The sequence below is a fragment of the Pezoporus flaviventris genome, unplaced genomic scaffold (genome assembly GCF_033815535.1).
Source record: "Pezoporus flaviventris isolate CSIRO_AGI_PZ_B2104156 unplaced genomic scaffold, CSIRO_AGI_Pfla_v1 ptg000035l, whole genome shotgun sequence".
NCBI classification, from domain to species: domain Eukaryota; kingdom Metazoa; phylum Chordata; class Aves; order Psittaciformes; family Psittacidae; genus Pezoporus; species Pezoporus flaviventris.
The window spans coordinates 5,985,248-6,003,039 of record NW_026892583.1 but is presented as its reverse complement, the minus strand read 5'-3'; the positions used below and the strand labels follow the sequence as shown (position 1 = coordinate 6,003,039).

The following is a 17,792-nucleotide window of genomic DNA, read 5'->3' as shown; positions in this document are numbered from 1 at the left end:
AGGTCTCCCTTAGCCAGCCAGCATGCTGTGTGTGCCCCTTCTGGCTAGCTGGGAGTAACCAAGGGACTTCAAATCAGTTGGTCAGTAAGAAAATAAGTCAGGTTTTCCAGCCAGAAATGGACAGTCTGTTGCAGAACCACAGCTGGGAAAACCTATCTTCTCTTCAATGTACGCCTGCCTTCTACAGACTTCAGACTGCTCCTTTTAAGCATACCACCTCCATCACCTTCCATAATCTTTACAGGCTATTTAGAGTTGGCCTGTAAACCAAGTTGCTGTGGCTGCTTCTCTCTGCCTTTAGTCTCTTTGTTTCCCTTAGCAAGCATGATGGGCCGGAGCCCAGTGCTGTCCTGTCAGACACAAGCAGAATTGTTTTGCTGTCTGAAGCATAGTGTGATGTATTTACATATACGTCCATGAAGGGCAGCAACCTTTCTGCCTTCTCATAGCAAACTGCAAACCCAGATTCACTACAGCTTGCCATCTCTCACTTGCTAGTTTCTTACAGAAATGATAGATGTCAGCATTGAGTGTTTGGATTCTGGATCATCTTCCTTTCCGTACATTTCAGTTAAATCAGTTCCTCTCAGTTAAATCTGATGGATAAGTAAGAGTCTCTGAGATAAGAGATTCCTGCGGTTCACATGAAAATGAGCTGCTGAATATATGGAGAGGCCTGAATTATTTCCCCACTGAGAAAACAGGCATTTATGGTAATTTGCTCAGTGCTCTGGAAGGTGTCTCTGAGCCAGCCCATATGCAGCTACCAACCAGGCACAGCAGGGGACTTTACCACTGCTGTCCATCCAAACAGGCAGGTGACACAGGAGGGAGAGGAGATTGGTGCAATGGGAGGAAGGAAGAGGAGACTGAGAGGTGTAGCCTATAATCCCATGAAAACAGGCTTTTGTTCTGCTGCTTTCTGTGCGTCTTGTCACCAATTTAACAAAATTGTAGCATTTTCTGTAGATTCTGTGGTAACTATCTGGATGTGATCTGTTTAATAATAATTTACAGGATATAATTATGCAACATGCAGCAGTTATATGGTGCTTTCTTAATGTATTTTAATCCCTGCTTAAATCCAAGGATTTATGTAGCTATTTATTTATTTATTTACTTATCACCAATAGCAGTAAAATCCTGGCCACCAGATGGTTTCCTACAATTCAGGGGAAAGTGGTGACCTCAAATCAAATTAGAGGTCAAATGTGGTTTTCAATATGGGAGCTATGTGTTCAACAATTCTGCTAGCCTTTGTCATTTAAATTAGGGGAACGTCTACAACAAATCCAACTAGGTTAGGTGGAGAATATATATCTTCAGTTCTGGGTGGATGAAAGGTTGTGCATGCTCTCTCATTTCTCCCCATCCTTTCTCTGTCTTAACATCCTGAGAATATCATCTTGTGCCTCCATAAAGTCTCAAAATAGAGATTTTCCTAATCCTGTAGTTCTGTTCACAGAATATTCTTGAGCTGAAAATCTATGATGAAAATGCAATCACTAAAGATGACCTTCTCTTCACTGTCCTCTTTGATGTTGCTAAAATCCAGCTTGGAGAAACTGTTCACTTGACTTTTCAGCTAAATCCAAAGGTAAGGAATAAAACTGCCTTGGCCACAGGAAGGAAATTTTGGTATTATCTCCTAAATAACTTACTGTAAAGTGATTGTAGGTGGGAGGGTTTACGTGGTCAGCACTTCATGTATCTTGTAAATTGCCCTCCAAGCCTTATTCAGCAAGGTGGACAAGGTTTACTTCCCTACCTCAGACATAATACTGAAAGTTTTTACTACCTCCTCAAACCTCTTAGCAGAGTTTTCTCATTTTTCTTGTTCTTGGCTGTGTTGCTCAAATAGGTTTTGTTGGAGATGAAAGACTTCATCACCATTGCACAAAGTTTCTCTGTTAGAATTTCCATTCCTGTGACCAGCATTTGTGAGTTTGGGCATACTCTGGTACAGATGTTGGAGTATTCACTTAAAACCAGATACCCTGCCCTGTAAGTCCTTTGTGTATACCTGAATATAGTGCAAAGATGAATGTAGAAGTGCTAAAATGCATTGTCAATTACCATAACTGTCTCATTACTTTAGTGCATCTGAACCCATACATGATGATTTAAGCATGGGATTTACACTTTTATAGATTTGCTGATTCACTGACTTTTCGTGTAGGGTATGTACTGGTATTCAGCTCTACGGTGATATTGGCAAGCAGCTGTCTATCATAACTTGTCTGGTGACTGGTCAATGTATTGTCTGTGTTATAGGAGTTCTTTCGATCGGAAGAATGAGAATGCCCTCTGCTATTCAACAGTATCAGTCTTCTGATAATATTACCCAGAAAAAGCAAGGCTTTAGACAGTTTTAAGCCAACAGTTATTGCAGGCAGAGGATTGCCTGTGTGGCCATTTTACTCTGCCTTACCACTGTATGGACAAGTGCAGTCAGTCTGGGAACTGATGGTTAATGAAGGAGGGAGAATAGTTTCCAAATCACTCTAACTGGATTGCTTTCATTCACCTGCGCATAACCTAGAGCAGGAATAAAATTTGATTTTAAGAGCTGTTTCAGAAGCCAGAATAATCATTGACAACCATAGCTAGTGAGAAAGAAAATGAATTCTGAATGTTCATAATGAAATGACCTTTTACAGACACAAGAGACGCTGGAGGTTGAATTTGCGTCGGAGAGCATGTAAGTGAAACCCATATGAGAACAAAGAACTGTCCTTTGCAAAAGCAAGCAGTCAAGCATATGCTAGCATTTAGTATAATACAGTTCAAGATGCTCAGCACGACAGCAACAGCTGGTGTTGATCAAATTAGTTGCATATTGGCTAAAACTTCATGTTTCTTACCTACCAAAAATTGTTCTGGTCACAAATTCATCCCATTATTTCCTGGAAGAGGGAGAAGGATAGTAAGAACTGCAGCCCCTGTGCTTATTACTACAATTATTTACTATTATCATTAAAAAAAAAAAGGAAGAAACTTTCAGATGTCTGTCAAAATTAAAAATCAGTGACATATTTGAGATGATGCTGGACAAGGCAACCTTTAAGGAAAGTATTCTATGATTCTACTATATAATCATAGAATCATAGAATAGTTAGGGTTGGAAAGGACCTAAAGATCATCTAATTCGAAGCCCCCTGCCATGGGCAGGGACACCTCACACTAAACCATGTCACCCAAGGCTCTCTCCAACTAGGCCTTGAACACCACCAGGGATGGAGCATTCACAAATTCCTTGGGCAACCCATTCCAGTGCCTCATCGCCTTTACAGTAAAGAATTTCCTCCTTATATCCAATCTAAACTTCCCCTGTTTAAGTTTGAACCCGTTACCCCTTGTCCTATCTACAGTCCCTACAGTCCCTAATGAAGAGTCCCTCCGCAGCATCCCTATAGGCCCCCTTCAGATCCTGGAAGGCTGCTATGAGGTCTCCACGCAGCCTTCTCTTCTCCAGACTGAACAGCCCCAACTTTCTCAGCCTGTATTCCTAAGGGAGGTGCTCCAGTCCCCTGATCATCCTCATGGCCCTCCTCTGGACTTGTTCCAACAGTTCCATGTCCTTTTTATGTTGAGGACACCAGAACTGTACACAATACCCCAGGTGAGGTCTCACGAGAGCAGAGTATTATTCCTTGATGTTTGTTTAAGAATGTATTTATATAATATTAGTTCTGACTGTGTATTTTTTTCCTCTCTTTCAGTCCAGTTCCTCCTGAAAAGCTTATCACTAATGGTGTATTAGTGGTAATTTTAAACTATTTCTCTTGTATGTTTGTTTTAATGCTAATGATGGGAATGGTGAATCTGGCAGGTGCCCCAACACCTCACTACAAGCACGGCTGAATGGGAGGGAAAGGAGGGTCAGGCACTCCAGCCATCCTCTTGTGTTGCTCCCAGTGGGAAGATGCATTAGGAAAGAGAGAACACAATCACTGGAGATACCCAGAGAACTGTCCACCACCAACAGCTGATAACAAGCCTTTTGATGAAGCCTGAAGTGCTCTTTCACTGACTTAATGCCTCTGTGTCATTCCCTGTTGGGATTTCCCTTGGACAGCACTCATGGACATCCAGTTTTCCACACCTCCATGGGATAATATGGAAGTTGCTTTCTCCACTGCCCTAACTCACTACTTACAGGAGGTAGCACTTGGCTGTCCAACTTTGCCAAAGCAGGCTGCAGGGATAGACCTGTGGCTTGGTTGACCCATCAGTCCAGCTTTGGGAAGCCTCAGCACACCCACATTCCTCCCCCTGTTATTTCCTCTCCCTTTCCAGGCCCATCACCATGGATGGGCCGCCACAGCCATTTTTCTTTCAGCTGAAACCTGGCATACCTTCAGAGTGCCAAGGTATTTCTCTTATCAGCCTAATAAACTCAGGGTAGACAGGTGACCAGAGACAGATAGCAGTGAAATAACTCAGATGTGGAATGTTTTGTACACTTAATTCTCTCATTCATCCATGCCACAGTCTCGTGAAGTTTCCTGCTTGGAAGTCCTAGTGGACAATAGACAGATGAAGAAAGATCCTTCAGGTTAGACTTTAAACTTAGAAACTAAAAAATCTTATTTTATGGTAAATTGTAGATCTCTAATTTTTTTATAGTTTTCTTATTTAGCAATTTTCCTATTTGGTTCTTACAATTAGAGCAAAGGAACTGTATGTTTATGAGTATTTACAGGATCATAGATTCAACAATTGTAGTGTATCTATGCTAAATATAAAACCTGGATTTTGCCATTCAAATGAATTACTAGAGTGATGAAAAAAATCTTACTAGTACTGTAGAGTAGAACTAAGCATATATTCCTCTATTAATAATCTATATTTTCCCCAAATTCCCAGTATGTCTGAGTTTTTCAAACAGCTACTGTTGTTTTATGAGCTCTTTGGGATTTTTTTAATTTTCTTTTTCTTTTTTATTGTTAACTTCTTCTTCTTGTGATGTTCCCTAGTTCAATAAATAGTCTTGCAGCTTTTAAGCATTGTTGAATGTTTTATATGTAAAAATGACAACTTCTGAATGACTATTTCATGTTCTGTTTCTGAGATCATTGTAGTTAACTTCTCTCTGTGTTTTTAATCTCTTTTCTTCTTAGAAAAAGACTTCTTGTTCTCAGTGAAGGGATCCTATGAAGAGAGCCAGGCCCTGTCACTGAGCTCTTCCCGGCAACTTGTGAAGCCCCTGGACTTCCATTACATCAAGTACAGCCTGTCAGAGCTATGCGTAGCTCTAGCACAGAAGAAACCTCATTTCCCTTTGGTATGTGATTGTTAGCTTCAGTAAGCACAGTAAACTCACAGTTTTCCATACTTAACTGAGGTAAAAGGAAAGAATTCAATTAAATCCTATCAATTATTTTCAATTAAATCACATCTTTCATTATCTTTTGCTCTGGAAGAATATTGTACCCCCTAAGACACCTAAATATTAGATGCCAACCTGGAAACTGCTAAATGGTGACCCCATTTGGTAGGGTAAGTTGGACACAGTACTTTTTTGTGGTGTATACATTGAATAGTTTTCTACATTGTAATTTCTTTCAGTGTACTTCGGAGGAAAAGAAAAAAGACTGCCATGCATCCCTCACTATTCCTCTGGATTCACTTCCCTTCAAGGAGAAAGTAGCAGTAGCAAAGGTGATTGATAAATCTCTCTTTAGAATAAATGTGAAGGTATGGACCAAAGATCAATGGGCATGACTTAATTAAATCAGTGTGAAGTAGGGGGTTAGATATGTAACTGCTGGTGCCCTTACATTCCTAACATAATGGGTTATGGACCTGTCTGTTTTCATATGAACAAAGTAGAACCAAAACCTAGAGCCAAATGTTTGACAGAGGAATTTCTGTGACCTGCTGGGGGACTAATTCACACCAGAGCCAATGCAAACCATGCAGCAAGATAGGGCACACAGGCAGAGATGGTTTTGTTTTTTTAATTCTGTAATGCTGTTTGTATTTTTAGTAAGAAAGAATTTAAAGAAAATAAAGAGGACTTGGAGAAGTTTTAAAAATTGGATGGATTTTCTGATTGTTATGGCTTTGTGATTCCTACATGGCTCCCAGAAAAAGTGTAGGGCTTCATAGCTGCCTGAATGGAAAGAAAAGGACAATAAAATCATCTCCAGTTATTACAGTGTGTTTTTTTTTTCCCTAGGATGAAACAATCAATTTAGATGTGAAGTCAAAGGACTGGTAAGTAATTCCACCTTTGGGTTCTGTGGTTGTGGAAAAAAAAAGATGCTGCCCAGCCTTTTTGCCTTCTTACTTTTCTTCTGTAACTAAGGGAGAATGTATTATATTCACCCCTATTTATCCCATGTTAATTACCCATATCCAGAAAGTGAACACTGTCAGCTGAGCTGGGTAAAATTTCCTGTTATGCCACTATGCAGGAGTTCAATTTGGATAGAGGGAATAATCTTTTTCAGCTGCAAAGTCCATGGAGCTGCAAGTTTAGAAAGAGACGTGATTGTACCTCACTTCCCTTACTTGTAAAGAATCCACAGTATTTGTATTTATAAAATCTGGGGGCGTTTAGGCAGCAAATCTTAAATATTCCACTGTTTGTAGTATCTGTAGATGGATTGCAGTATTTATGTTAGACACTTCTTGAAAATCAGTGTAGCAATAAACAATATTTCTGGTTTTGTTTTTATAAGATTTTACAACTTTTTGACTTTACCTTTTCTCTACCACGTCTATACCATCTGTGATGTGCTTTTTGTGGTGTCACAATAGCAGCTTTTCTAAGCCTAACAGTAGAGTTTGTGACTTGTACGGATGAGTCCAGACATTAATTGTAAGTGATCATGCCCATCCTATTTAACTCTGAGCTTTCTTTGAGGTCACAAAGCTTAGATGTTCGCTTGGAGTTTGATCTGTGTACGGAGGAGAAAAATTTCATGCAGAAACGGAGGAAGTTTGTGGCTTCTGCTCTGAAAAAAGCTCTTCATTTAGAGCGAGACCTACAAGACCATGAGGTATGGGGAACACCATAGAGACTAGACTGTGCAGTGGAACAGCAATATGTTATGCTTGCAGCTGTTTGCATATTGTTCCTTAACCAGCCCCAATGTATTTAGTGTCCCACGCAAAGCACTGAGGAATGTTTAGATGAAACAATGCGAGAGCATGGGTAGTGTCAAACCCACTTGCTACGTGCTTGCTCAGAAAACAAAACACCATAAATCAACATTTTTTTCCCTGTCTTTTTTCTTTTTCATCTGTGATTGCCTTACTCTCTTAAGCTGAGCATTCAGTCACCAAGGCCCCATAAAGTACTCTTTATTATCAGATTTCGGAGGGGACAAACAATTAAACAGTTAAAGTGACACACAGCACTGACTGATGAGAATGTTTCATATCACAGACTCCTCTGTTGTTCAACATCTTAGTTGTATCATCACTCTTAACAGCACAATGACATTCAACATTTTTCTCTTGTCTGTCTGACTGAGTTAGGGTTGTATTTGTTCATGTCCATGGTGTTATGGGGAGAGCTGGTGCTTTAGGGAGGGGACACAGTCTGTGATCAGGCACTTTGGAAATGAAGTTTTCATTTGAAGAGTTCTTGTCACCTTTGGTTTTCCCTTTGTTCAGGACAGCTGCACCAAAGGCCTATAAAACATTGATTTTGGATGCTATAAACAATGTTCCCGTTCACAAAAAGGTCACATCAATATATTGTTTCTCATTAGAACACTAGTTTCTGTGGAAAAAAAGTAGTTTCTTAAGTATAAGTATTTTTTAATACTAATTTCAAATTTTCCAACAAAGAATGTTTTTTTCACAGTCAAGTAAACTCAAATCAGAAAATTTTGCTCTAACCTGAAGTTCTTGATTTGAATCAGGTCATTACTGAGCATTTCCTTGGTGCAATTGCCTGGAAATTTGTATGAGAAATGTCATTTGGCTCCGCTCAGTGGGTTTCTTGGAGGAATTTGCTTTCCTGTAAAACAATTTAGGTTTCCATGCAGTTAGCCTTTGTGGTTCGTCACTGCAATTATACACTCTAGGTACTTTATAGGAAATGTAATATAGTCATTATACTTGACTTACAAGAGAGGATGCGCTCTGATTGTTCTCAAAATAGAGCTCTCATGAGGTGATGTTCCATTAGGGAAAATGCACTCTAATACTGAAATGCCTTGAAACAACAACTTTTGAGCTGTTTTGGTAAACCAACATGTAGCAACTTAGAATCAAAAATGATTGATCAAAAAAGGTAAAAATTAGCTAATTACCAAATTCCTTCTTTTTTTTTTTTTTCCTTCTCTGCAAAATACCAGATTTTCATTTTTTTCTCTCCTGCTTGGGAAATCGTGAAATGTTGGAATTTCTTTTGAGATAGAAATGATGCAATTAACTGAGCTCTGATCATTTGTGCTGGTAAACTAAGTTATTTAACACTGCCATGTCAATGTTTAAACAGGTACCAGTTGTAGCAGTCATGACAACAGGAGGTGGCACCCGGGCACTGACATCTTTGTTAGGCAACCTGTTGGGTCTTCAGAAGCTGGGTCTCTTAGATGCTATTTCATACATCACTGGGTCATCTGGTTCAACATGGTAAGGAGAATGAAGAACGTCCTTCGTCACCTCAATAGTCTGCCTGCTGTGTGAGAGAATTTTCTTCTTTATTTTAGCAAAGGAAGGTGTACTACTTCAGTCTCAGGTGTTTTTCTTCCTGCATTAGGAACACATTGCTTGAGACAGCATATGAACTAAGCACTGGCTGGTGGGGAGCAACGTTCTCCTTGACCCATTGTTTCACCTCTAGGATCTTTCCTAGTGAGTGATCCTGGTGCAAGTCATAGAATCATAGAATAATTATGGAGTTGGAAAAGACCTTAAGATCATCCAGTTCCAACCCCCCTGCCATGGGCAGGGACACCTCACACTAAACCACGTCACCCAAGGCTCTGTCCAACCCGGCCTTGAACACCACCAGGGATGGAACATTCACAACTTCCTTGGGAAACTCATTCCAGTGCACCACCAACCTTACAGTAAAGAACTTCCTCCTTATATCCAATCTAAACTTCCCCTGTTTTATACAAGATTGTCACAGACTTGTACATAAATCAACATAACACAGAGGGGCTTTTTGCAAGTCCTTAGGTTTCACTAGTGGGGCGGGTGTGAGTGTGTCCCTAAATCAAAAGATCTTTTCTCTTCAATAATAGAGCCCAGAAAATGTGTTTAATGAACCTCAGATAGTTCATTTGGTCCTTAAATCCAAGCCTAACAAGCGAAAGTGTCTTAGGCATATGATAACATATATTTCCTTTCTTTTCCCCAGGACCTTGTCACACTTGTATCAGAGCACTGACTGGTCACACGAGGATCTGTCCAGACAGATTGGTGAAGTCCGCAGACATATGACCAAGTGCAAACTAAGCTGCTTTTCCGTGGAGAGCTTGAAGTACTATGACAAGGAGCTAAAACTGAGGAAGCAAGAGGGATACCAGATCTCTAGCATTGATTTATGGGGGCTTCTGCTGGAAAAAGCATTAAGTGATGGGGTAGTGTGTCCATGCTTTCTGTAATAGCTACTGAGTTCTCTTGTATGGAAAATTAAGTTCAAGGGGCAGATGCTAGTCTGAGAGTGTGCTAGCATTACCAAGCAGATGATTTCTGCTGACTAACAAAGGGGTTTTGTCCCCACGTATCTCTCAGCATGTAATTAGCAGCCCAAAGGGTAATAGAGAAAACATCTGTCTTCTACCAGTATGAGTATCTGATCACCTAACAGCAAAGTCCTGCTTTTGGTTTCTTGTGCTCTGTTCCTCCCTGTAAGAACTTGTAAAGTGGATGCATTTACTGGAAAGAATGAGAAACCATTGTACCACAAAGTGTACCACCTCTAATTAAATAAGCTTATGTGGATGTGTAAATATTTAGATCACTCCTTGGTTTAAAACATGTGTGGACACAAAATGAGTGGAGATACAAAGAAAATGAAGATGGGAACAGGTATTTATTTTGCTGCAGTCTTGCAAGCCCATGCACCATGCCAAGAAGGTCCCTTGGTTTTGCTCTTTCTCTGTTTCTGGTCAATTCACAGAAAAACAACCACAAACTCTCAGATGAGCGACAGGCATTGAGTCAGGGTCAGAATCCTTTACCTATCTACATGATCCTCAACATCAAAGAAGACTACAGCCTTCCCGAGTTCAAAGGTGATGGCAAACCTGAGCTGTATCTGGACTTGGCTGGTGTTCAAATAACCTGCATTATCAGTTACTGCATGTCCTACAACCCTATGCACTGCTGAACCATATCATTGATATGCAGTTCCTTTTCCTTCTTAACTTCCTCTTCCATTTCTAGATATTATGCCTAGGCTCTGGTAAGAACCCCTCATCTATGGGGCAGGAGAAATCTGGGGGAGGTACTTTAGGACAGCTGAGATACTCACAAGTCAAAGGCTTAGCCCTGTATGTGGGCTAACTTAGGCTGATGGCTTTGGTATAAACTTCACTCATGTCCTGTCGGGAGAGGCCTGTTTGGAAGTTCTGAATGAATGAGTTTGGGAAACATTACTGAGTGAGCAGGTGAAACCAGCTGAATGATAGCCTCTTATCCTGAGGAAGATCAGCCTGTGATCACCCTGCTGAAATGGTTTGTCCTGCAGCTGCTTCCTTGTCATTTCAGAGCCCTTCCTGCAGGGAAGTAGGGATTGAGATTTAAAAGTTAATTTTTTGAACTGAAAAAGTTCTTTTTGTGCCTTTGCAGAATGGGTAGAGTTCACCCCTTATGAAGTCGGGTTCTTAAAATATGGTGCCTTCATTCGGGCAGAGGATTTTGGCAGTGAGTTCTTCATGGGTCGCCTGATGAAGAAGCTCCCCGAAAGCCGCATCTGTTTCATGAAAGGTGATGTGCTCCACTGTGAATATTTGAATTGCATATGTATGTACTGTGTTTTTAATATAATACAGACTCTACATTGTACAACTAGTGCTCTGCAACATGCAGGACTGAAGCAAAGTGTGCAACATGCTGCTCTCACATCTAGGTGAATTTTATAGACACTGGAAAAGAGCTAAAAAATAACTAGAGGAAATTTCAAATGACACTATTTGCTGCTGCTTTTGCCTTGAATGGTGGCTCTCATGTCTGAAGTATCAGGGCTGCTTAAAGAGGTTAGACTTGTTTTGAAATGAGCAGCAGAGCTCCACATGGAAAACATTTATATTTTGAAACTGGAAACTTAAAACCAAATGTATCAATGAATGGTATAATTTTACAGCAAAAAAAAACAATGTTGTGACTGGGTTTGTTTTGAAAGATGGAAATTTTAAGTAGTTTTCTGAACTGTTACTTGTATTTTTGCAAGTTTAATAGTATTATATTTGTGATTTTGTGTAGCATGATTAATTCAGTGATTTTTGTCATCCTTATTTCAGTAGAGTAGCTCTCAGTAATGCCTGAAAGACAGCTTAGCAGTTTTTATGCAATTCTTTTTTCATTTTGTGTAATGCTAGAACTCTCTACCACCCCACTTTGTACTTTAGTTCTCTGGATTCAGGTTGTCTGCAGGAGAGTCCATCTGCTTTTAAACCCCAAATAATAGATGTATTGCATGTAAATAAGCACAACACACAACGGGACAGCAAGGTTATCACAGAATCATAGAATCAGTAAGAAAAAGTTTACTTATGAGCTAAAAAATCCATAAAACCAGCAACACCATTCTTTATCTGGTAGTATTCTTTATCTGGTGTGCAGAGAAGCTGTGCACCTCTCTGTATGATGCAGGAGGAGGCCAGAGTCGTATTGGAACAATCATGAGAAAATAGTTGGGCATAAGGAGAAGAAGACAGCGCTTAGCCACATGGACACTAAATCTCAGAGCTTTAATGACTATGCTTAGAGCTTTTACTGATGTAATGAGTTAAGAAAAGAGGTGGCTGAGGGAAAAGACTCAGAAGATAACACAGGAACCAAGAACAGAAATAGGTCTGTAAAGCAGAGGACAAATTCATGGTGGCTGGTGGCTCTGAAATGCAGTAGGTCAGATGCAGCTGCAAGCACTAGAAGTGCCAAATCCAGAAACTTTAGATGCTGAAGAGTACACTGGAGAAGAGATCTTGTTTTCCTTCATTAAACACTCCGTGCTGACTGCCAGAGGTAGGAGGTAGATTATAGAACTAGGTAGGACTACAGAGCCTTATGAGAACATCGTGCCCCTGTTGCTGTTTCCCAGTGTCAGTGGTGTAGTGTGTTCATACCCGAGGTGGCCAGGTAGGAAGCATACCCAACACACCCAGATTAGGCTGAGCTCTGTGTTCTCAGCCTCAGCCCCTGAATTCAGCTGGCGACCACACAGCCATGGATGTGTATTTAGGAAGGATAGAGCGGAGAGTTAAAGCAATGTTGCCATCTAGTGATACAACATGTAATGCCCTCTTAGGTTGTGATTAAATTGTACAATTAGTTACAACGTGATAGTTCAAGGATAAAAGCAAGGTGTAATTTTCAGGGAGAGGCAAGTCTTTAAGAGCAATGGCTAGAGCTGGAAAGTTTGGATGAGCTCATGGAGATACCAGATCCTCAGGTTTCCAGAGGAAAGACTAGGGTGCATGAAAGCTTGTCTGCTATTTTCAACACTGTCAGCCCAGTAAAAGATACTGTCTCTCTTCATAGTTCTCACTTCAGCAAATATAGGTACCATGAAAATTGAGTGCAAGATGTTAGGAAAACATGCCTATGCAATTGCGACCAAATGTCATGCGGACAACAGTGTCTGGAAGATATTAAAATGCACAATATGTAACTCCCAAGGTTCGTAGAGGTGAAAGAGTTATGGGTATAGAAGGCACAAAGTAAAGACAAGAGAAATGAGAGGAGTTGCCTTCTCACTGTGGACCTGGACAGAAGCTTCTCAAGCTGCAGGGAGATGGGGTTGTGTTGATGAAACTGCCCAATAATTGTCTGCAAATGAAGTCTGTTTCCTGGCTAAGTGTAGAGCCAGTAAACACCTATCTGATTTCTTAATTACATATTTCTAATGTTTCTCAAGAAAGTGCTATTCTTATGGGGACCTCCTGTGAAGCAGAAGACACTTGGCTTCTTGTTCCACTCCACAAACAAGCCAGGCTTACAAGAGAATTGTATTTCTGTCACTAATTAATGGAAGGCGTAACTATTGTATTGTGCAATTCAAATCACTGCATCCTTTGCAATGTATGGCTTTTGCAAAGCTTTCACTGGTAGAGATTTTCAAGGCAAAGCTCAGCACTTCTCTGGCAGAGCTCCTCTCAGGGCCCTTGGCAGAGCTGTGGAGGAAGAAGTGCTTTCCAAGATCCAAGGGGCTTTGGAGATTTCTGCACCACTGAGGCATTTTTAGATCTTCTTTTAAGTGTGAGAACAAAAGTAGAAGGACTACAGGGATGAGAATAACAGGGATCAGAATAACCACTTGAGTCTTGGCTGTTCAGGAGCAGCCCCTCAAACCTTTAACTGTGTGTATGGTTGTATATGACATACCTTGTAGACCAAACATTTTATAGGAAATGTTGTGGTTTTATTCTCTGATGGCTGTTGCTTATAGGACAGAAAACGCTAGTTTGCAGTGTGTGCAATGTACATGACAATGAACTACAGTGTCTGGCACAATGTTTAAAACTATTTAGGGTCCTCTTTGAGGACAGAGTGTGAGTTGCCACAAAAGAACTTCCTGCAGTTTCTCATGAGAGTTTGAAAATCTTTCAGCTTTCTGATACCCCTCACAAAGCTGAAAAATTATTTTTTAAAAGGGATGTTTTTCCATTAACACGTTTTCAAAACATGTTTTCCCTCTTCTTTACCATTGCACAGGCCTGTGGAGCAATGTTTTTTCCTACAACCTCTTGGACGCCTGGCATTCATCAGATCCTACAGAAAGGTGCTCACTGAGATGTACACAACACAGGACTATTGATGTTGGTTGGTTACGGTTATGTTTCTAATTTACCTGTTGTCTTATGAATCTTTAACTGGACGTTGCATTCAGATGCATGTAGTGTGAAATATATGTGAAGGCTTTTTAAATCTTAAAACTGAGGCCAATGTTGCACTACTCTTTCCCCACTCCCCAAGGGAGAGCCAGCAATATCTAATTAGATTTCCTTTCTGAATTTCCTCATAACAACATTATTTCTATTAGCCTCCCTTGGACTGAATTTATGCAAGTGAGGATTTGTCACTGAATATAAAACTACTGAAGTTCTTTAAAGAATCATCTGCCTGGGGCCTTTCAGTGACCCTACATGTTGTAACACATCTCAGTGCTGTGTTCTCTGTTTGCCTTGGCAGATGGTACCTTTCATATGTTGTTGTTGAAGACTTGGATGTGTCAATTATGTGGAACTCCATTTCCACTTTCTTTGATCCTGTTGTAAATCTGTGTTTTCCTTAGAGGTGTTGGCTGTCCCTCCTGTGTTCAAATGTGGTTAGCAGGTTTGGTTTATGGGCTTTTCATCACTTTCTCTGTGGAAATGTTGCAGAACCCTGAGCTCAATAAATACTTGTGCTAGAAAGTCAATGGCCCTCTTTCCCAATCTCATGAGGTGCCATTTAGTGCAAATAATTTTCTCTGCTCTTTTCTGAGTGTCCAAGTCTCCTGACAGCATTTTTTCTTTTTTTTCTTTCTTTTCTTTTCTTTTCTTTTCTTTTCTTTTCTTTTCTTTTCTTTTCTTTTCTTTTCTTTTCTTTTCTTTTCTTTTCTTTTCTTTTCTTTTCTTTTCTTTTCTTTTCTTTTCTTTTCTTTCCTTTCCTTTCCTTTCCTTTCCTTTCCTTTCCTTTCCTTTCCTTTCCTTTCCTTTCCTTTCCTTTCCTTTCCTTTCCTTTCCTTTCCTTTCCTTTCCTTTCCTTTCCTTTCCTTTCCTTTCCTTTCCTTTCCTTTCCTTTCCTTTCCTTTCCTTTCCTTTCCCTTCCCTTCCCTTCCCTTCCCTTCCCTTCCCTTCCCTTCCCTTCCCTTCCCTTCCCTTCCCTTCCCTTCCCTTCCCTTCTCTTCTTTCTTTTCTTTTTTCCAAATCTGGTTTTATCTAATTTTGAAAGAAATTGGTGCAGATTCTCAGCCTACCCTGACCTGCACACAGGGTGTCCACCTGTTCAATCAAGCAGTAGGTAATCTTTCCAGCTTTAAGAGGTTTGTTGCCACTCTGACTGTTGTTCATTTCCTCTACCCTTCAGAAGGAGATGAGCCTTCCTCATCAGCATGTGGCCATGAGCTGGAGACTTACTTAGTCGACCCTGAATGTGGCATTATGGGCATCATTCGGCAGGTCCTGTCTGAGCGGGTGATGGTTTCAAAGTTCTACAACTTCCTGAAGGGGTTCCAGGTGCACAATGAATACCTTCAGAGCAAAAGCTTCTGTATATGGAAAGGTAAATGTTGCTGAATACTTATTTTATCTGCTATATGGTTGGTGTTTTCATCAGCAAAGAAAAGGCAGATGATGAACAGGCTTCATTTTTCACTTTGGCAACAAAAATTTCAAGATAATTAGTTAAATTTCATCCAGTCAAATCAGCTCCAAGATGCTCCTTGATTGCAGGGAAAGGCAACTACTGCTCACTGGGGACAGAAGAAAAGCAACATGAGAAGTGAGTGATTGCTGTCTTTTTACCTAGGACAGGTCTTTCTTTTCTCTGTCAAGGCTGAGCTTCCGCAGTGCAGCAGGGTCTTGGAAAGCAAAAGTAATGGGGAGACAAGAGGCATTTTTCCACCCTTACAAGCCAAAGAGTGGAGAAATTGCTTCTTCAGTGAATCACTCATCATAACAAGTATTTCTTTTTAGATACTATACTAGAGAATTTCCCCAACCAGCTGACAGAAACAGCGAAGTTCATACGCCTGGCAGACACAGCAGGATACATTGATATCAGCTACCCACCACTCATGAGGCCAGAGAGGAAAGTGGATGTTGTCCTGCACCTAAACTATTCTTCTGGATCACAGACATCGGTGCGATAGCTGCTGTATTTTCTTCGATAACGACCACTGTCTTTTAGCTCTTTTAGCCCTCTTTAACTGTGGTTATCAAGGCTACTGTCTATACAGAGTGTTTCTCTGGAACTAGTACCACCACTGAAGAACTTGTTTCTTTTTCTATTTAAAGATACCCACATGCAGTTAAATTAGAAGTAATTTATCCAGGTGTCTTTAGAACAGCAGCTGGATTTTTTTTTTGTTGTTGTTGTTATTCTAAATTGTGGAGAAAAGTTGTCTTTTGACACCATATGTGCTGTTTCAAATGCCAGCTGATAACCTGGTCTATAATTCCTGTTATTAGATATGGACAGGGCAGAAGTTCTTGAAGACTTCCTGTCCATTCTGCTCATTTCAGGATCTTCTCCAGTAAAAGGGGCATGTTTCTGTGTCCTAAGCAGCCAGGTCACCCTTGCTTTCAGCCATGAACATCTTATTTGTCTTGCAGATAAAAGCTGATGAAGAGGAGGAGGTAGAACAACAATTAGTAGTGCAAGTTGGAGGCTGGGTCTGGAACTATTGTTCTGTTAATAATTTAGTACTTAACATCTCATGCAAAAGACAAAGGCCAGAAGGAATACTGACAGCGACTGCTGCTCATGGATCTTTGTGAAAGGCTTTTGGTGGATATGTTGTACATTAGGAAGTATAGAGGGGGTGGCAGAATTTCTGATCTTTTCTTCCTTTTTCTCTCTGAATGCAGCCTTTGGAAGAAGCCTCCAAGTACTTCCTAAAGCAGGGAATCCCATTTCCCAAAATCCACATGAGTGAAGAAGAAAAGAAAAATCTAAAGGAGTGCTACCTCTTTGAAGACACAGAGAACCCAGAGGCACCGATAGTGGTGTTCTTCCCCCTGGTGAATGACACCTTCAGAAAATACAAAGAACCTGGTAAGCCATGGGGCAGAGATAGTCCTCCCACCATTTAGCTGTGTCAGGATGGGAAACATGGTCTAGCATGGTTCCCTCCTTCCCCTGGTGTGGCTACCATGGCTGAGAAATGCAGGTGTCTGGATAGCAAGCAAGATGTACCATTGTGCTCACATGGGAAGCAGAACTTGGGACCACATCTATACCCCATCAATGCTCTTTCTTTATTTGCCAGGTGTGGAGCGCAGCCTTGCTGAGATGGCACAGGGCAAGGTGGATGTTTCCAGCATTTTTTCCCCTTACTGCATAAGCAGTTTTACATACACAGAGGACGAGTTCGACAAACTGATAGAACTGACCAGCTACAACATTCAGAACAACAAAAATCTGATCCTTCAGGCTCTGAATTCAGCCGTAGAGCAGAAACGACAGCACAAAAGATAAATGCCAATCTGAGTCTCGGAAAGATGCCTGTATAACTTTGTTTTTTCCCGGCAGAAGAATCAAGCACTGCTTGTGAATGAGCACAACAGACTTGTGAAACTACAAAGACTTGTCTCAGCCTGTGGTTCTTCTCCACCACGTGGCAATGATAGATAAACTGATTGAACAAAATAATGATTAGTCTCTTGCTTTATTTATGTTGGATTTAACTGTTGGTGACTGTTTTTTTTTTTTCACGTACATGCATGTATATGCAGTAAACCAACCATTAGAGAATAAGTGGCTTATTGATGAGTTTTTTAAATGCATGAATGTGAGGCAGCAATATGAATTCTTTCAAAATTCACAGCATTAATAGAAGTGATACGTGAAGACAAATGAGCTACAGATATTTAATTTAGTCCAAATCTAGTGCAACAGAAAAATACATAATAAATGTGGGCAATTTCAAAGAAAAAGAGAAAACTGTATTT

The 17,792-nt window shown here is 40.5% G+C and overlaps 1 protein-coding gene across 1 annotated transcript in view; it reads left to right on the top strand.

The window, feature by feature from the left end:
• Nucleotides 1-17,319, top strand: part of LOC133273801 (cytosolic phospholipase A2 epsilon-like) — a 32,692-nt gene extending 15,373 nt beyond the window's left edge. The window contains exons 4-20 of the mRNA XM_061462359.1: nt 1,466-1,597; nt 2,661-2,701; nt 3,723-3,765; nt 4,495-4,558; nt 5,124-5,287; nt 5,572-5,664; nt 6,185-6,222; nt 6,875-7,010; nt 8,462-8,598; nt 9,332-9,554; nt 10,097-10,211; nt 10,768-10,905; nt 13,852-13,959; nt 15,208-15,402; nt 15,816-15,982; nt 16,710-16,896; nt 17,111-17,319. Of these exons, the coding sequence (XP_061318343.1) occupies nt 1,466-1,597; nt 2,661-2,701; nt 3,723-3,765; nt 4,495-4,558; nt 5,124-5,287; nt 5,572-5,664; nt 6,185-6,222; nt 6,875-7,010; nt 8,462-8,598; nt 9,332-9,554; nt 10,097-10,211; nt 10,768-10,905; nt 13,852-13,959; nt 15,208-15,402; nt 15,816-15,982; nt 16,710-16,896; nt 17,111-17,319 (2,190 nt within the window). The remainder of the gene's footprint in view (nt 1-1,465; nt 1,598-2,660; nt 2,702-3,722; nt 3,766-4,494; nt 4,559-5,123; nt 5,288-5,571; nt 5,665-6,184; nt 6,223-6,874; nt 7,011-8,461; nt 8,599-9,331; nt 9,555-10,096; nt 10,212-10,767; nt 10,906-13,851; nt 13,960-15,207; nt 15,403-15,815; nt 15,983-16,709; nt 16,897-17,110) is intronic.
• Nucleotides 17,320-17,792: the final 473 nt, after the last annotated feature.